The 19,876-nt window shown below is 41.1% G+C and overlaps 2 protein-coding genes across 5 annotated transcripts; one reads left to right on the top strand and one right to left on the bottom strand.

Moving 5' to 3' along the window:
• Positions 1-4,414: 4,414 nt before the first annotated feature.
• On the bottom strand, positions 4,415-13,021 carry snap47 (synaptosome associated protein 47). 4 transcript variants are annotated; one of them, XM_084183468.1, is made up of 6 exons: positions 12,977-13,021; positions 11,074-11,603; positions 10,297-10,796; positions 9,802-9,926; positions 7,160-7,359; positions 4,415-4,888 (listed from the first exon to the last, which is right to left on the bottom strand). In XM_084183468.1, exons 2-5 carry the CDS (start codon positions 11,577-11,579, stop codon positions 7,213-7,215), a joined length of 1,278 nt encoding a protein of 425 aa, XP_084039594.1. In that variant the 5' UTR covers positions 11,580-11,603; positions 12,977-13,021; the 3' UTR covers positions 4,415-4,888; positions 7,160-7,212. The 4 variants fall into 4 exon arrangements, with proteins under 4 accessions (XP_084039594.1, XP_084039592.1, XP_084039593.1 ...); XM_084183466.1 differs by lacking the exon at positions 12,977-13,021 and adding an exon at positions 12,098-12,391; XM_084183467.1 differs by lacking the exon at positions 12,977-13,021 and adding an exon at positions 12,085-12,351.
• On the top strand, positions 12,586-19,769 carry jmjd4 (jumonji domain containing 4). The gene is made up of 6 exons (XM_084183471.1): positions 12,586-13,090; positions 13,288-13,453; positions 15,166-15,291; positions 15,394-15,661; positions 17,411-17,557; positions 19,253-19,769. The coding sequence occupies exons 1-6, from the start codon at positions 12,838-12,840 to the stop codon at positions 19,586-19,588; spliced, it is 1,296 nt and encodes a 431-aa protein (XP_084039597.1). The 5' UTR covers positions 12,586-12,837; the 3' UTR covers positions 19,589-19,769.
• The last annotated feature ends 107 nt before the right edge of the window (positions 19,770-19,876 follow it).

The raw sequence follows: 19,876 nt of genomic DNA, 5'->3' as shown, positions 1-19,876 counted from the left end.
TGTGACCAATACATGCATATCTGTATTCCCAGTCACGTGAAATCCATAGATTAGGGCCTAATTTATTTATTTCAATTGACTGATTTCTTATATGAACTGTAACTAAGTAAAATCTTTGAAATTGTTGCATGTTGCGTTTATATTTTTGTTCAGTATTGGTTAAATGTTAGCTAGCTAGCTAACATTCGGCTATAACTAGCACAGCAAATGCTTTCTGAGATACAAATAATATTATACACGTAACATTAGCTAGCGAGCCAGCAAGCTATCGTTCACTAGCTAGCAAACAGTAAGCTTTAACTTGCAATGAAAATGACTTTCTGACAAAATTATATATAATATCTGAAAATGTAGCTAGACCATTACCTGTGTACATGGATGAATGCTTCACAGCAGACTGGAACCCCAGATTAACTAAGTAAGAGGTCCTGTATAGTTTCTGTTTTATTTATACCTTCAGCTTGTTTGGTCCGTTGTGTCAAGTCGCTCTGGTTCACACTGTCCATAACAACTTTTTCCCACTGATCTTTGTCGACAGCGCCTGTTAAATTCAGGGCAGCAATGTTGTTGAGAGCAGTAGCAACACTTTTGCAGTTCTCCATGGCTAACGTTACATCTTTCAAAAAAGCTGCGGTAGCAAGGATTATCTACACATACTGAGTAGCTCATGTTATAGACAGAAGCCTGCTACATGGCAGACCAATCCAAACTCATCTCTCGGGATGTCCAGCCCATCCATTATCTCAGCCAATCATGGCTAGCGGGAAGGTTCCTGTCTTTTTCCGAGGCTAAACCACCTAAGCTCGTAATTTCAAAATGTTATTCATATTTACAGATGGTATAAAAGTTTGTTATTAAGGCACATGAAAGATCACGTTCGAGAAGACATTTCTGCCAAAAAACGCATTTTGATAAAAATGTAAAAATGACGTTCAAATGCCTCTCCTGTGAAGTAGTGACGTGTGACATATGCCTAGCTTCCTGAAACAGGTCAAATAAGGGTAACTCAATAAGAAGCCCATTGAAAAATCTAGTTCAGAGTGAAGCATCGGTTTTATCATATATACTCTGTGAAGTTACAAAGTCTATCACAACTTCATCGTGATGACTTCAGATAGAGCAAAACGCAATATGAACGTTTATTAAAATAGTTTGGAGAATGGCCTCGTCTTCGAGCGAAGATCCTCGGAGCCAGATGCTTTAATGGCAGGTATCCCTATGCGGGGCAGCTGGCATCGAACCTTCAGACCAGCCTTACTGATATAAACTACATTACAACACCAGGCCCAAATACTGAAACTTCGGGAGGTCTAATAATTGTCTATCAATTAACAACTTCAGCCCAACATGACCTTGCATAAGAAACTCACTGCTGCCCTCTACTGAATATCAGGGTGCTTGCCCTCCCTTCACAGCCAACAAGTGTCATGATCATCCATAACGGAGACCCACTGTGCAAAAACTGGTTGAATCAACGTTATTTCCACATCATTTCAAGAAACAAAATCAATGTGATGACGTTGAATCAACGTGGAAAACTGATTGGATTAGCAAAAAGTCATCACCGTAAAGGAATTTAATATTTTTCACCCAACTTTTAACCTAAATCCAATGATTTCACCTTGAATTCACATTAGTTGACAACTCAACCAAATGTAAATCAAAACTAGACGTTGAAATGGCGTCTGTGCCCAGTGGGGACAGTCATTAGGATACTATCTCAAATTAAATCTACCCGTTATCAGTCCTTCAAAAACAATGATTAACTTTCCTTATTTTAATTCATGAACAGTGGCACAGGTCCTTGAGAACAATCAGAATCATGTACGCAGTAAGATGTTTACTGTGTAAATATTTAACCATGGTTCACCAATCCCAGATTGGTTTTCACTTTTTAGCTAAAAACTACCCAACACTACATTCAGTGCAAGTCAATGAGATTAATATTCATCTAAAAAATAGTGAGCTATATGCAAGACAGTGGACACACACAACTATTTCAGCTGCTCAATACAGTAGGCATGTGCCGTTCACACCCATGCTTATGGAGTAATAGACTAGACCCCTCATCTGAGTTGAGTTGGAGTTTACTTTGGCCAAGGCGACTCGCAGTTAACTCCCTCTAGCAGAGATGAGAGGAGTTGCTCTCTGAATAAAGAGAAACAGAAATCCAACAAAGTGCACCTCTGTCCGAAGACCAAAGAAAAGATAACAATAACATGTGCAAGTGGCGTATGATATCATTCTGTCTCTCAGCATCTGGGAAAGTACCAGATTACCAGTCAAACAGAGGGCATCTTCCAATGGGAAGTGAAATTAATTCAGAGCCAAATCCTCAGCAACAACATGTACACAAAAAGAGCAACGCTCTAGCCAATGCTTATCACATTAACAACCAAAGTAAACTTGGCTATAGACAGATATTATAATAATGGATTGAAAACACATCCAATTTAATTGATGTACTGTAAGTGTTCAGAGAAGTACAACACTTATTGTAGAACGTGTACACCAGTGTATGTATCAATCCCAGTAGGCCTATTCATTTACGTTTAATAAAAAACATTTACAAAAAAAAAAAAACACACTTGTACACCAGAATCCACTTTCAACCTAAACATTCTATATTCTCTTATAGAGAGTGAATCCAATCCGCCCCCCGGATGGACTCAACCACCTTCCAGTAACTTTTCCTCCCAGTTCCAAGATGAACCAACAGGCCTGATTTCCTGAAACTGGAACCTCCCTCTGCATGTGGAAATGAACCCAGCAGCAGCAACACCTGCACCAGTAAGAGGGCAGCCAGGAAGTGAGTCAAGAGTCCAACCATTACACACAGACACACACACAGACATGCTCTAATAGTGTATTGCTACACCGGAATAAAATAATAGTGTATTTCTCTAATTTCCAATTAGAGAACTCAGAATCCATTCCCATGAATTACATTAATGAAGATAAACATAAAAACCTTTACCAACAATGACAGAGTTTAATATACATGATAAACTGAAAACGTGTCAGTTGAATATTTTGTGAAATTAGGGGTAAATTTGCCCAGCTAGACAATGGTAAATAACTATGCATTTCTGAATTGAAATAGAAGTTTTCCAAAAAGCAAAAACAACATCCACCTCAAAGCCGAAGGGGAAATGACAACTCTGACTTTGTATAACAACCACATGGCTCCTTATTTTGGAGTTGGAGAACATTGAACAACCCACATGTGCCCTGACAGAATCCCACAGCCTTTGCGAAGCTCTTTCCCAGACGAACTTGATTGATTGGCCATCAATTGAGACACGTTCCTTGTTGGAAAGAACAACCTCACCACAGGGACTATCTAGTAAACAGACGTGGATGTCAAGGCCTGCATGGTGTCTCCACTCTCCATACCATCCCCTAGAAAGGCAAAGCCGGATCTGATGTATCTGTGGTCAAACGAGACCGACACCACTTCCTTTTATTGCAAGGCTGCTTAGAAACCGTGCCAGTATGTATTCACACTCCCTTCCTCGCTAGGAATTCACATAACCATGTGGTATGCTTCTGGAGTACGGAACACCAAGACTCCGAAATGAATGTAACGGTTTATCGCTCAAATCATCAAAGAAATAAACGATCTCCAGTTTACCATCTTTGATCAGACTAGAATAAGTATTTGGTATAACCCTCCTTTTCTCTGGCAACACTTTTCTTGTCATGTAACACTTATGACAAGTGTTCATTATAAATCTATTACACCATTACTGTAGGATCAAGTCCCAGTGACTGACCTGGGCCGAGACATTTGAGAGGTCGTCAGTCTTCTTTAAAAAAACTGTTCAGCAGTTCAGCTTCATCCGGAGTCATAATTGAGAGCACTGCCACCCCATCACCTGCAGCCAAATCTAATGAATCTGGGCTCTTGGCTCCTGGTGGTCCCCCTCTCTCGTGAAAGCTAGCGGCCCCTGCCCGCAGCCCCCACAGGGGTGGTGAGCAGATGCCAAACCATCTCCTGTTGCCAACAGGATGTTATAATAACAGGCCTGTTTACAAAGGGACCCACTCGCATGCAGCACTACTTTCAATAGTAAATAGCTTCCGCTTCTAAATAGCTTCCGCTTCCATGGCATGGAGAATCTTCTGACATTCTCCATGCCAATTTGTCACATGTGAACCTTGTTATTATTGGGTGTTGCCTTGCTTCGCCTTTCTCTGAGTGTTAAGACATTTTTGTTGCCTGTTTTGTTTTCTATTCATTATCATTCTTTAATTAATAATGTAAACTATATTGCCTTTTATGACCAGGAGGGGTTGTACTGTACTACTTAAGCCAGTTGTCTGTCTTCTATGTAAATGTATTTTATTGGATAATTACACACCACTCAAATACTTCCTCTGCTCTCTACAGTACATTAGCATGGGGAACTTTAGGCATGAAATGTACGGAGAAAAACATGATTTACCAGATATTTCGGGTTTAAATCAGTTTATCAATGCTAGATAGACGATAAATAAATTACAGTACAACATAGAGTACAGCATAGAAATATGCAAGTCATTGAAACAAATAAGATTATACAAATATCCCTAAATCCTGTGTCAATGTTAGTGAGATTGTGAGGTGCTGCCTGCTTTTTTATGTACTGTACATTATAGAATAGGTAGTGACAGAGTATAGTATAGTATAGTAATCCAGTTTGCAGGGGTCTGCATAGTATTCTGAGAGTTTCAAAGGACACAGTTTCAAGGGACTTTGTTACATACCCACTGCAAACTGGATTATAATACAGTGATCCCACTCAATGCATCACTTACTACGCAGTAACATGGGGACATGCAACACCTGGAGCTGGAGGGAAACCATGTGCAGGGAGGGAGGGGATGGCTTTACTGACACCTGCAACTGAAAAAGAAGAAGGAAAAAACACACATTTAGTAGCAGTGTGACAATCATTCCTCACATTGATTTAAGTACAACTTCAGAAACCATGCTATACTTATGTGACAGACCCAGGGATTTGATCATCCGTCAACAACAACCAGGTATGGATCTATTCATGGTTCTTCACAGTGCTAAGAGGATAATATCTCTACAACGTGCTGATGGGAGTGAACACTTCCTTACCTTGGTGTAAATGCCATCTGGTGGACTGGTCGGTAATTACCACATTGAGAGGAACATTGATTTCTATATTTTACACATTACAATGACGTACAGTTGAAGTCGGAAGTTTACATACACCTTAGCCAAATACATTTAAACTCAGTTTTTCACAATTCCTGACATTTAATCCTAGTAAAAATTCCCTGTATTACATTTACATTTTAGTCATTTAGCAGACGCTCTTATCCAGAGCGACTTACAGTTAGTTAGTGCATACATTATTTTTTATTTTTTCATACTGGCCCCCTGTGGGAATCGAACCCACAACCCTGGCGTTGCAAACGCCATGCTCTACCAACTGAGCTACATCCCTGCCGGCCATTCCCTCCCCTACCCTGGACGACGCTGGGCCAATTTTGCGCCGCCCCATGGGTCTCCTGGTCGCGGCCGACTACGACAGAGCCTGGATTCGAACCAGGATCTCTAGCTAGCACAGCTAGAGATCCTGGCCTTAGACCACTGCGCCACTCGGGAGTCTTAGGTCAGTTAGGATCACCACTTTATTTTAAGAATGTGAAATGTCAGAATTATAGTAGAGAGAATGATTTATTTCAGCTTTTATTTATTTCATCACATTCCCAGTGGGTCAGAAGTTTACATACACTCAATTAGTATTTGGTAGCATTGCCTTTAAATTGTTTAACATGGGTCAAACGTTTCAGGTAGCCTTCCACAAGCTTCCCACAATAAGTTGTGCTTCACGGTTGGGATGGTGTTCTTCGGCTTGCAAGGTACCCCCTTTTTCCTCCAAACATAACGATGGTCATTATGGCCAAACAGTTCTATTTTTGTTTCATCAGACCAGAGGACATTTCTCCAAAAAGTACGATCTTTGTCCCCATGTTCAGTTGCAAACCGTAGTCTGGCTTTTTTATGGCGGTTTTGGAGCAGTGGCTTCTTCCTTGCTGAGCGGCCTTTCAGGTTATGTCGATATAGGACTTGTTTTACTGTGGATATAGATACTTTTGTACCTGTTTCCTCCAGCATCTTCACAAGGTCCTTTGCTGTTGTTCTGGGATTGATTTGCACTTTTCGCACCAAAGTATGTTCATCTCTAGGAGAGAGAACGCGTCTCCTTCCTGAACAGTATGACGGCTGTGTGGTCCCATGGTGTTTATACTTGCGTACTATTGTTTGTACAGATGAACGTGGTACCTTCAGGCGTTTGGAAATTGCTCCTAAGGATGAATCAGACTTGTGGAGGTCAACCATTTTTTTTCAGAGTTCTTGGCTGATTTCTTTAGATTTTCCCATGATGTCAAGCAAAGAGGCACTGAGTTTGAAGGTAGGCCTTGAAATACATCCACAGGTACACCTCCAATTGACTCAAATGATGTCAATTAGCCTATCAGAAGCTTCTAAAGCCATGATTTTCTGGAATTTTCCAAGCTGTTTAAAAGGCACAGTCAACTTAGTGTATGTAAACTTCTGACCCACTGGAATTGTGATATAGTGAATTATAAGTTAAATAATCTGTCTGTAAACAATTGTTGGAAAAAGTACTTGTGTCATGCACAAAGTAAATGTCCTAACCGACTTGCCAAAACTATAGTTTGTTAACAAGTCATTTGTGGAGTGGTTGAAAAACAAGTTTTAACCCTCCCGTTGTCCTAGGGTCAAAATGACCCGCCACTGTGTTGAACCAACTTTTTTTTTTTTTTTTTTGGGGGGGGATAATTTGTGAGAAGGAGGCAGTGAGACTTTAAAGAAAGTATCACTGCCTCCTCACAAATGATCCAAAAAATATAAAAATTAAATAAAGTTGGTTCAACACAGTGGCGGGTCATTTTGACCCTAGGACAACGGGAGGGTTAATGACTCCAACCTAAGTGTATGTAAACTTCCGACTTCAACTGTAAGGGTGTATGACTACACCTGAGACTCAGATATTCGTTACAACCAAGCAGAAGGTAAAATCTGCTTTTAAATGGTTATGGAACCACAAAAGTAGAGGTACAGAACAACATCTTTCTTAGAGAATACATTTGTCGTAAGGTAACAGCAACTCACAGTGCATTTCTGGATAGCGCTGTAGTTAGCCGCTTGGCTGGTGTGTGTGTGAGTTACAGCAGTCTCTTCATGCGGCAGGTGTGTTTGTCTATGTGCATGGTGGCCCGGTCCGTAGAGGTGGTCAGAATATCCAGGGCCTCGTCTTGCCTCTCCAGCTCAGTTTCAGCCTCCAGAGCCAGGTTTTTCAGCTGCATCAGCATCTGAGAGCCATATAGGCACACACACACACACATGCTTGATGTAGCTAATGGTTGGCACTTTTCAATCTATTTCCTCTGTTCCATTGTACAGGGTAAAATAAATCAAGCTCAGCTCAAATATTTGACATATGTATTTGACCCAGGTCTGTGGGAGTAATCTCTTGATTCTTGTAGGGGTGGGGGAGTGTCTTGTCTAGGCGTTATGTCAGTCAGTGAGTGAGTCAGTCAGTGGAAAAGAAAGTGGAGATGAGCAGAGAGGAGGAATAACACTTTTCTCTCAGCCATAATTCTTCTTCCACTGCTTGTCGGAGCCAAGAAGACAGAATGAATGTTAGCTGTAAATTGAAAAACAACGAAGGGCCTGCCAACAAAACCAAAACAATCTATAATAACTGTACTTGCATCACTAGGTCATGACACAATCACCATGTGACACAATATTCATGTGACTAGTTTACAATACTCAAGCACATGGTGGTTTTACAGAGGTCTCATCTGGTCTCCTGAGGTCATCGATAACAAAGAAGTCAATTACATTTTGTTATTTCAACTTTCTGTGTGTTCAGGGAATTCTGCAACTCCATCTCCACGCTCCAACAACTGTGTATGTTATGGTAAATGGAACAACTTAAATAAACCTTGTTGTGCCAAGCAAAACTTAATAAACACTCACTCCAAACCCCAACACGTGGTTTCTAAACTAATATTATGTTATCCTACACATGCTCACACACACACCCATTGACATTATGTCAGTTTTCAGCGGCCAGTAAACGCGGACACAGCAACAGTGCACAGGAACTGCTTCAGACAGCAATGAGCAGACAGATATTATTTCAACGCACTCCTTAATGACAACTGCATGCATTCACTTTCTAAGGTTTCTTTAGTTTGGGAGGAAAATATGATAAATAGACTGATATAAATACTTCAAAACATACTGTGGTGTGATTACGGGATTCTGGTGCCATATACTGTACAATTGACCTAAATTCTACTGTTGAAGTTCAATATTATCACACCACTGCTGAAAATTTGTATTTGTATTTTTTTTCAACATACACAGTCATATGTAGGTAAAATACACTCAAGTTAAAAAAGTAGGCTAATAACCTAATTAAACTGATGAATGGTGAGGTGAGTTGTAGGAAATGTGTTTAGGACATAAAGAACTGTAAATATTTAACTGATTTGAACAATAAACCAACTGATAATCTGCAGGTATCAAATATATTTTGACAAAAGGGGCTATTTGCTGTACACTTGGGTAGGAAATAAGGTTAAAAGTGACTCTCAACCAGGGCCTCTCACTAATCATTACATAAATTAGGTGCGTCATAAAGTCTACTACTTTACCACTTGAGAAAGTGGTAGGCTTTGTAGTTCAAAAGAACCATTATGACTTATCAGCACAAAATAATAAGCCATTGATAGAGAAACAATACACATGTCCCTGAATTGTAAACAGACTAATTGAGAAAAATGTCACTAACATGATCGATTTGTTTGAAAATGATTATATATACAATTATATTGAGATACAATCATATTGATACCATTCTGAAGTGGTCAATACTTAACTTGTAATACCTAACTAACTATTCCGTTGTAAACACAGTTCCCACAAAAGCCTCATTCAACCTCAGATTCAAATCAGCTTTATAAAACTGCTTATGGGACAGTAAGAAACACCCAAGGCTGGAGACTGTAGCCTGTGTTTCAGGAGGATTATGAAAATGACAACATACCTGTAACGGACTACCAACCAATTACATATGTGGTCTAAGACATACACAAAATGTTGTGTTTTGAAGAGGTTTAACATGGAAAATAGCATTCTGAGCAACCCATAATAATGTGTTAAATGAAAAATTATTGACTGCATTTGCGTCACTGTTTATGTCTTGCAACCATAAACCATGCATGGAGCTCACTCTGTACGACATTATGAGACTTCGAATGGAAATACTTTATACACTGACCAGAAAAGTCAGACCAAATAACTGGCCATGTCTCTTTCCCTCTCTCCTCTCTCTTGTAACCCAATGGGAGTTTGGTTTGTGGTCTTACCGACTAATATATAAAATATATAGTACGTAAAATAAAAATCATTACACTGAATCTCTGGTTTGGAATGGAACTAGAGCATTTAACTTCTCATGATTTGCATAGGCCATAGGAAAAGTTATGCTTGTTCTTTAAAACCTGCTATTGAAACGGCATACATTTAATGCATCATAACATGGTTATTCAATCATGCATTTCCTCTACATTCAAAACAGATGTCTACAAGACATGTATAAACATTATCTGAATGCAAAAATTTAGAAAATGTTAGGGAAGTATAACTTCAGACTGTTATAAAGCATTTGATCCATAGGATAAAATGCTTTAGTATACAGGAAGAGGCATTAGAAGCCAGATTCCGATATAGTATCTCACCTGTCGGATTTCCTGAGCCTCAGCCTGAGTGACCTCTGGCTTAAGGACATGCACCTGCACCTGGGACAGCTCTCCTGCTGGGACCGTCATGGGGACCTCTGTCTCCTGGTACTGCTGCAGGCCTGCTGCCACGGGAGGGGGACAGAGATATAGTGAGAAGGCAACTCAAACAAACACATTATCATCTTTTGGCGTAACAGTATCCCTATGATAATGTAATGGGGAAAGCTCGTAACAACAACAAAACATGGCATGCAGCAGAATTGTGTTATAAATCAATAAGCTATGTAATAAATCAATAGGCTAGAGTGTATAATGAGATATCAGCCTCAAGAGAGCCTAAAGTAATTTCAAAGATGTGTATTGAACAATATGCTATGCTAAAACCCAGATCTTTACTGCCACTTGGTGGCCAAACACAAACCATTGTAAAGTGCAAAATAAACAAAGAAGAACCCCTGACTGGGACTACAGAGGGTAATCTACACTTCTTACCTGCATTCCATATTGAACCTTGATCCTGGTCACATGGGGTCGTAGCTGGGGTCGTCATGAAGGCAGAGTACTCACTCGTGTACTCCACCTTCTTCTTATACTGTATCTCTAGCACTGACATGGCCTCCGGCATCTTAGCCGACAGGAGTCGGAAGCATATGTCTGGCTTCCCTATGAACCTCTGCCTCACACTGATCTCATAAGGGTTGTGTACCCGGATGTCATCCACCTCATCCCTCTGAAAGCGGTGGAGGAGCACATAGTTTGTGTCTCGGACTTCTAATGAGGAAACCATCACCATCAAGCAGCCAGGCTTCAGGTCTGAGTCGCCACCTCTGGAGAGGATGGCTGGTATGCTGGTGATCACTCTGTGCTTGCCTGTTCCTGTTCCCTTACAAGCGGCCTCTCTAGCAGCATGCTCAGCCTTGACATCCTGCTGACTCTTCCAGGGTAATTTGCCAAAAGGCCACCAAGGGGGAGACTCCAGTTCAGACAGTAGCCTGCAGAGATAATGGTGACAGAAGTTTGAGGAATGCATCCAATTCAGTGAAGGTTCACACAAATCAAGAAGGGTAAACATGTTCTGGATAATAGCTATCCAATCTCAAATAATTAATCACTACTATAGAATAATGTATATTTAATCATCACGTGGATAGAAAGGCATCAAAACTTCAGAAAATCTCCATGACTAGCTACAATATTTGAAAACATAAACTATAAAACAATGGACTGACAGGGCCCAGAGGTAGAATACAATATCAATATCCTCCTTACTTGTCTGCCACGCCCAGATCAGAGTCGATCTTTCCTAGGCCATGCATGACGTTATCAAACTGCTCTCCCTGGTGGTGGAGGACATTCCCTGTGTCCTCTAGCCGTCTCTGAGCCCCCGCCACCAGGTTAATCAGCTCCCTCCCCTTGGTCGGCTGTGCCTCGGCCCCCTGAACCTCAGCAGAAGGGGACAACAACCTCTCCCTCCAGAAATGCTCCAGGACATTGTAGACTACCACCCGGTTGGGCCGCAGCGAGCCGAACCAGTGCTTGATATTCCCCTGCTCCAACACGGTCAGAGTGCTGAAGATGAAGCTGGACGACTCCATCTTGATCTCCATGATCCTGGAGAGGCGGAAGCCGACCAGGTTCTCTTTGCTCTGGTCTGAGGTGAAGCGCAGCATGGTGCGGGTCAGGGACAGGGTGCCGGCATCCCAGCGCTTCTCAATGTTGATGTAGTAGGAGGCTGGCCAGCTGTGGATGGGGATGTCTCGGGTTGGGCAAGTCATTTTGGCTTGGCTTCAGATGCCCACCTAGGAAGAGAGGGGTGAACATAAGTTAAAATGTTGTATTGTAAATAATATTTGAATCAAGGTCAATATGTTAATCGAGTTAAAAGATTAGAGACTAAAGCTTGAAACTGCTAGCTAGGAATTTAAATCAACCTGGCAGTAAAGCTATGTTATATAAGTAGCTAGCTGTCATGGTAATCAATGTATTTTGGACTAGCTATTTAGGCCTACTATATGGACAGTACAGCTAGATACATATGTTACTGTGTACTAGCTACTTTACTAGTGTGCCACTATGTCTATACTAAGCTTGCTAGCTGGCTAGCAAAACATGCAAAATCATAACGTCAGGAAGCTAGCTAGCTAGCAGCCCTCTTCATAAGCTTTACTCTAAAATAAAAAAAGATAAGAAAACATGTATTTGGAGTAAATTGCATTCGTGTTCAAATAAACAAAATAGGTAACTAGCGATCATTCAACATTGTTTGATGTTTTTGTTTACTTTTTAAACAAACCTGGCACGTGAGCTCCTGCAGGGTTATGACTATAAAAGGAAATCAGTAGCTACCGTTCTGTAATGTTTGCGTAAGGCGATAATATTATCGATTGTGCAAAAGCTAGTAGTCATTATTCGAGTGCAGTTGCTCTGTATGGAAACTGTTAATATATATTTTAAGCTGTAACATTAATAATTGTAAAAAATAAATAAAATATCAGAAAAATAGCTTTTCGCAGATTGGTTCCCAGACGAGTGATTTGTTCGGACGTGAAGAAACGTAACTTCCTTAGTACAGACATATTTACAGTCCGTCTAGAAACAATGATCCTGCTATTTAAAATGTGTAGATACAAATTATTGTCTAATTTCAAAGCTTATATTTACTAAAGAAATTGTGTTTATAATATTCAACAGTTGAATTAGCAAACAGTACGGAAACAATCATGTGCAAAAAAAATTACAATAAAATGAAAGCAAATATTGGGCATGTGCATCGATAAATGTGGTCCCCTAAAATGCAAAATAGCATAGCCTGTCAAATTAGAATCTATTTTTAGTCTCGAATGAACGTTCCAGCTTCTCCACATTTTTGACTTATCTTTGCAATGCAAATCCAATAACAATGGTGGAAGAGCAATTAATATGACAAATAATGTCACTATAATTTAGGTACGTCGCTTGTTTCGATTGCTAGCTATAGCTTGCTAGTTAGCTACTTAACGTTACACCCAGGACTTGTTTACATCATCCATTATCATGGACAGGGAGTCTTATCATAACTGCTGCAGCCTTGTCAAAATATCAAGGCAATCCTATGAACAATTTTGGTCTTCACACTTTGTGGATTACATAGAGAAGGATTTGAGCTATTCCAAATTCTTTAAAAAGTACTTACTTCCTAACCACCCATGCATGTTCTCGAGGAAATTTACTGAAGACTGGAAATGTAGGAAACAGTGGGTCACTGAAGAGGGGAAGCCAAACTTCCAGAAACTGCTGCAGCAATTTGGTGAATAAGTGTTGTTAGCTACATATCTATTACAATGTCCTTTACTTTGATTATAATGTTGGTGTCAAATGAATGAGCCTATGGATTGACTGTTCTGATCTGTCATTTGACAGCCATTTTTCATTATTTGTGTAATTATCTGATTACCCACTTTGTAAATTGTGTTTTCAAAGTATTTCTCTTTTTTCCCCTTGCAGATGAGACTCCGGTTCCTGTTGCAAACTGCAATGCGAAAGAATACAATGCAAACCCCAAACAAATGATTCCTTTCAAGGAATTTATTCACTACTGGAGAGAGTACATACAGAACGGACACTCGTCACCAAAAGGATGTCTCTATCTGAAAGATTGGCACATGTCAAGGTATTGAATTCACCTTTATGTTGCCTCTGAAGGATGAGCAGCAAGCGAAATGATTGGAACGTTTTGTACAGTATGTAAAATAATAATATTTACAGTGAGGGAAAAAGGTGTTTGATCCCCTGCTGATTTTGTACGTTTGCCCACTGACAAAGAAATGATCCGTCTATAATTTTAATGGTAGGTTTTGAACAGTGAGAGACAGAATAACAACAACAAAATCCAGAAAAACGAATGTCAAAAATTTTATGAATTGATTTGCATTTTAATGAGGGAAATAAGTATTTGACCCAGAAAGATTTCTGGCTCCCAGGTGTCTTTTATACAGGTAACGAGCTGAGATTAGGAGCACACTCTTAAAGGGAGTGCTCCTAATCTCAGCGTGTTACCTGTATAAAAGACACCTGTCCACAGAAGCAATCAATCAGATTCCAAACTCTCCACCATGGCCAAGACCAAAGAGCTCTCCAAGGATGTCAGGGACAAGATTGTAGACCTACACAAGGCTGGAATGGGCTAAAAGACCATCGCCAAGCAGCCTGGTGAGAAGGTGACAACAGTTGGTGCGATTATTTGCAAATGGAAGAAACACAAAAGAACTGTCAATCTCCCTCGGCCTGGGGCTCCATGCAAGATCTCACCTCGTGGAGTTGCAATGATCATGAGAATGGTGAGGAATCAGCCCAGAACTACACGGGAGGATCTTGTCAATGATCTCAAGGCAGCTGGGACCATAGTCACCAAGAAAACAAATGTAAATGTAAATGTAACACACTACGCCGTGAAGGACTGAAATCCTGCAGCGCCCGCAAGGTCCCCCTGCTCAAGAAAGCACATACAGGCCCATCTGAAGTTTGCCAATGAACATCTGAATGATTGTTGTGGTCAGATGAGACCAAAATGGAGCTCTTTGGCATCAACTCAACTTGCCGTGTTTGGAGGAGGAGTAATGCTGCCTATGACCCCAAGAACACCATCCCCACCGTCAAACATGGAGGTGGAAACATTATGCTTTGGGGGTGTTTTTCTGCTAAGGGGACAGGACAACTTCACCGCATCAAATGGACGATGGACGAGGCCATGTACCGTCAAATCTTGGGTGAGAACCTCCTTCCCTCAGCCAGGGCATTGAAAATGGGTCGTGGATGGGTATTCCAGCATGATAATGACCCAAAACACACGGCCAAGGCAACAAAGGAGTGGCTCAAGAAGAAGCACATTAAGGTCCTGGAGTGGCCTAGCCAGTCTCCAGACCTTAATCCCATAGAAAATCTGTGGAGGGAGCTGAAGGTTTGAGTTGCCAAACGTCAGGCTCGAAACCTTAATGACTAGGAGAAGATCTGCAAAGAGGAGTGGGACAAAATCCCTCCTGAGATGTGTGCAAACCTGGTGGCCAACTACAAGAAACGTCTGACCTCTGTGATTGCCAACAAGGGTTTTGCCACCAAGTACTAAGTCATGTTTTGCAGAGGGGTCAAATGCTTATTTCCCTCATTAAAATGCAAATCAATTTATAACATTTTTGACATGCGTTTTTCTGGATTTTGTTCTTGTTATTCTGTCTCTCATTGTTCAAATAAACCTACCATTAAAATTATAGACTGATCATGTCTTTGTCAGTGGGCAAACGTACAAAATCAGCAGGGGATCAAATACTTTTTTCCCTCACTGTATATACTGAATGGCTCAATGGTTCCGTCCTCTGTCTGCCACAGGGATTTTCCTGAACACAATGTTTACACTACCCCAGTCTTCTTTTCTTCTGACTGGCTTAATGAGTATTGGGATACTTTGGAGGTGGACGACTACCGGTTCGTCTACATGGGACCCAAAGGCTCATGGTATAACAAAACAGATTTAATTATAGAGCCTATAATGGATATCCTCTTAAATCTCTGTCTCCTCTAACATCATGTGCTTGCTTTTCTCTCTTTTTGCTATAGGACGCCATTTCACGCTGATGTGTTCCGCTCCTACAGCTGGTCAGCGAACATCTGTGGCAGGAAGAAATGGCTCCTGTATCCCCCAGGCCAAGAAGAGTTTCTACGAGACAGCCATGGCAACCTTGCTTATGACGTCACTTCCCCTGAGATTCGAGACAAGGGGCAGTTCCCACACTGTGATGAGGCATGCCAACCACTAGAGATCATTCAGGAAGCAGGGGAGATCATATTTGTGCCCAGTGGTTGGCACCATCAGGTTTATAATTTGGTAAGTACTGCAGTTTGGATGTGGGACAAATTAAATGGTACACTTGATCAATCGTTTTTTTTTTTTTTTTTTTACAAATCATTACCAGTTATGCACCTACACTACCAGTCAAAAGTTTGGACACACCTACTCATTCAAGGGTTTTTCTTTATTTTTACTATTTTTTACATTGTAGAATAATAGTGAAGACATCAAAACTATGAAATAACACATATGGAATCATGTAGTAACCAAAAAAAGTGTTAAACAAATCAAAATATATTTTATATTTGAGATTCATCAAATAGCCACCCTTTGCCTTGATGACAGCTTTGCACACTCTTTGCATTCTCTCAACCAGCTTCATGAGGTAGAGACCTGGAATGCATTTCAATGAACAAGTATGCCTTCTTAAAAGTTAATTTGTAGAATTTCTTTCCTTCTTAATGCGTTTGAGCCAAGCAGTGTTGTCACAAGGTAGGGTAGGTATACAGAAGATAGCCCTATTTGGTAAAATACCAAGTCCATATTATGGCAAGAACAGCTCAAATAAGCAAAGAGAAACGAAAGTCCATCATTACTTTAAGACATGAAGGTCAGTCAATCTTTAAAATTTCAAGAACTTTGAAAGTTTCAAGTGCAGTCGCAATAACCATCAAGCGCTATAATGAAACTGGCTCTCATGAGGACCGCCACAGGAATGGAATACCCAGAGTTACCTCTGCTGCAGAGGATAAGTTCATTAGAGTTACCAGCCTCAGAAATTGCGGCCCAAATAAATGCTTCACAGAGTTCAAGTCACAGACACATCTCAACATCAACTGTTCAGAGGAGACTGTGTGAATCAGGCCTTCATGGTCAAATTGCTGCAAAGAAACCACTACTAAAGGACACCAATAAGAAGAAGAAACCTGCTTGGGCCAAGAAACACGAGCAATGAACATTAGACCAGTGGAAATGTGTGCTTTGGTCTGGAGTCCAAATTGGAGATTTTTGGTTCCAACCGCCGTGTCTTTGTGAGACGCAGTGTGGGTGAACGGATGATCTTCACATGTGTAGTTCCCACCGTAAAGCATGGAGGAGGAGTTGTTATGGTGTGGGGGTGCTTTGCTGCTGACACTGTCTGTGATTTATTTAGAATTCAAGGCACACTTAACCAGCATGGCTAACACAGCATTCTGCAGCGATACGCCATCCCATCTGGTTTGGGCTTAGTGGGACTATCATTTGTTTTTCAACAGGACAATGACCCAACACACCTCTAGGCTGTGTAAGGGCTATTTTACCAAGAAGGAGAGTGATGGAGTGCTGCATCAGATGACCTGGCCTCCACAATCCCCTGACCTCAACCCAATTGAGATGGTTTGGGATGAGTCAGACGGCAGAGTGAAGGAAAAGCAGCCAACAAGTGCTCAGCATATGTGGGAACTCCTTCAAGACTGTTGGAAAAGCATTCCAGGTGAAGCTGGTTGAGAGAATGCCAAGAGTGTGCAAAGCTGTCCTCAAGGCAAAGGGTGGCTATTTGAAGATTCTTAAATATAAAATACACTTTGATTTGTTTAACACCTTTTTGGTTACTACATGATTCCATATGTGTTATTTCATAGTTTTGATGTCGTCACTATTATTCCACAATGTAGAAAATAGGACAATTTAAAGGAAAACCCTTGAATGAGTAGGTGTGTCCAAACTTTTGACTGGTACTGTATATGGTTCATATGGCTAATTTTGAACTGTAAGTAACCTGACTTCTGTCTCATTATCCTGCAGGAAGACACCATCTCCATCAACCATAACTGGCTGAATGGCTGCAATGTGGACATTATGTGGCAGTTCCTTCAGAATGAGCTGTCTGCTGTCCAGAGGGAGATAGAGGAATGGAGGAACACTATGGATTCATGGCATCAGCACTGCCAGGTATATAAGACATTTGGAGATAGACATACAGTGTCTTCGGAGAGTATTCAGACCCATTGCCTTTTTTTACATTTTGTTACGTTACAGCCTTATTCTGAAATGTATTAAATCGTTTTTTCCCCTAATCAATCTACATACAATACCCCATAATGACAAAGCAAAAACAGGTTTTTAGAAATTGTTGCTAATTTATTACAAATGCAAAACTGAAATCACATTTACATAAGTATTCAGACCCTTTACTCAGTACTTTGTTGAAGCACATTTGGCAGTGATTACAGCATCGAGTCTTCTTGGGTATGACTCTACAAGCTTGGCACACCTGTATTTGGGGAGTTTATTCCGTTCTTCTCTGCAGATCCTCTCAAGCTCTGTCAGGTTGGATGGGGAGCGTTGCTGCACAGCTGTTTTCAGGTCTCTCCAGAGATGTTCGATCGGGTTCAAGTCCAGGCTCTGGCTGGGCCACTCAAGCACATTTAGAGACTTGTCCTGAAGCCACTCCTGCATTGTCTTGGCTGTATGCTTAAGGTTGTTGTCCTGTTGGAAGGTGAACCTTCACCCCAGTCTGAGGTCCTGAGCGCTCTGGAGCAGGTTTTCATCAAGGATCTCTCTGTACTTTGCTCCGTTCATCTTTGCCTCGATCCTGACTAGTCTCCCAGTCCCTGCCGCTGAAAAACATCCCCACAGCATGATGCTGCCACCACCATGCTTCACCGTAGGGATGGTGCCAGGTTTCCTCCAGACGTGACGCTTGGCATTCAGGCCAAAGAATTCAATCTTGGTTTCATCCGACCAGAGAATCTGGTTTCTCATGGTCTGAAAGTCTTTAGGTGCCTTTTGGCAAAATCCAAGCGGGCTGTCATGTGCCTTTTACTGAGGAGTGGCTTCCGTCTGGCCACTCTACTATAAAGGCCTGATTGGTGGAGTGCTGCAGAGATGGTTGTCCTTCTGGAAAGTTCTCCCATCTCCACAGAGGAACTCTAGTGCTCTGTCAGAGTGACCATCGGGTTCTTGGTCACCTGCCTGACTAAGGCCCTTCTCCCCCGATTGCTCAGTTTGGCCGGGTTGCCAGTTCTAGGAAGGGTCTTGGTGTTTCCAAACTTCTTCCATTTAAGAATGATGGAGGCCAATTTGTTCTTGGAGACCTTCAATGCTGCAGAATTTATTTGGTACCCTTCCCCAGGTCTGTGCCTTGACACAATCCTGTCTCTGAGCTCTACGGACAATTCCTTCGACCTCATGGCTTGATTTTTGCTCTGACATGCATTGTCAACTGTGGGGCCTTTATATAGACAGGTGTTTGCCTTTCCAAATCATGTCCAATCAATTGAATTTACCACAGGTGGACTCCAATCAAGTTATAGAAACATCTCAAGGATGATCAATGTAAACAGAATGCACCTGAGCTCAATTTCAAGTTTCATAGCAAAGGGTCTGAATACTTAAGTAAATGTTTTTTTTAAAATACATTTTAAAACATTTTTAAAAACCTGTTTTCGCTTTGTCATCATGGGGTATTGTGTGTAGATTGCTGAGGAACATGTTTTATTTAATCAATTTTAGAATAAGGCTGTAACGAAACAAAATGTGAAAAAAGTCAAGAGGTCTGAATACTTTCCGAAGGCATTGTATGACAAAAGCAGATGTATTAAGCAATGTTTTCTGTAATATCTGATTTTGTATTTTGTTTTACAGGCCATCATGAAGTCTTGCTCTGGGATTGATTACGTGGAGTTTGCCTCTTTCCTGAAGATAATCGCTGACAACCGCATGTCCTTCTTGAGTTCTTGCTCTGGAAACAACTCCTCAAATTACCCACGTCACCTTTCAGAGACCCTGGCCACATTGGGGCTTCACCATGCTGCCTTTGACCTGCAGAGGGTGGCTCACATTCTAGAATGCATGCTCTGCAACGAAGACTTTAAGAGACTTGATCATTCAACTCTGAGCTCGCAACCTGAAAGTTTGCTGCAGCAGATTAGAGAAACCATGCACTCCACTAGAGGGCAGCACTCCCTTTACCAGGAATAGGCCACTCAGTATCCCTTTCTGAGCATCTTTATCAATACATTTAATTGAAAAGGCTTTGGTTTCAGAGGTAGCCTAAATGACTTGCCTGATGTTGTCTTGAACAAAAAAAAATCATCCTGTGTGAGTTTATGGGTGTTTTGTATGTTGTGAATGAGATGTTGATAAAATGACAAACATCCATACTTTGTGTCCTTGTATGTTTATTACACCAGTGATACGTTGTCATATTTCGGATAATAGCTAGCAACTGGCAAACAGTGCACAACTGGCAAACAGCATAGTGTCAAG

This window comes from Coregonus lavaretus (genome assembly GCF_964263955.1).
Source record: "Coregonus lavaretus genome assembly, chromosome: 19".
Lineage (NCBI taxonomy): Eukaryota > Metazoa > Chordata > Actinopteri > Salmoniformes > Salmonidae > Coregonus > Coregonus lavaretus.
The sequence above is the reverse complement of the archived record's forward strand: the minus strand, read 5'-3'. Positions and strand labels throughout refer to the sequence as shown.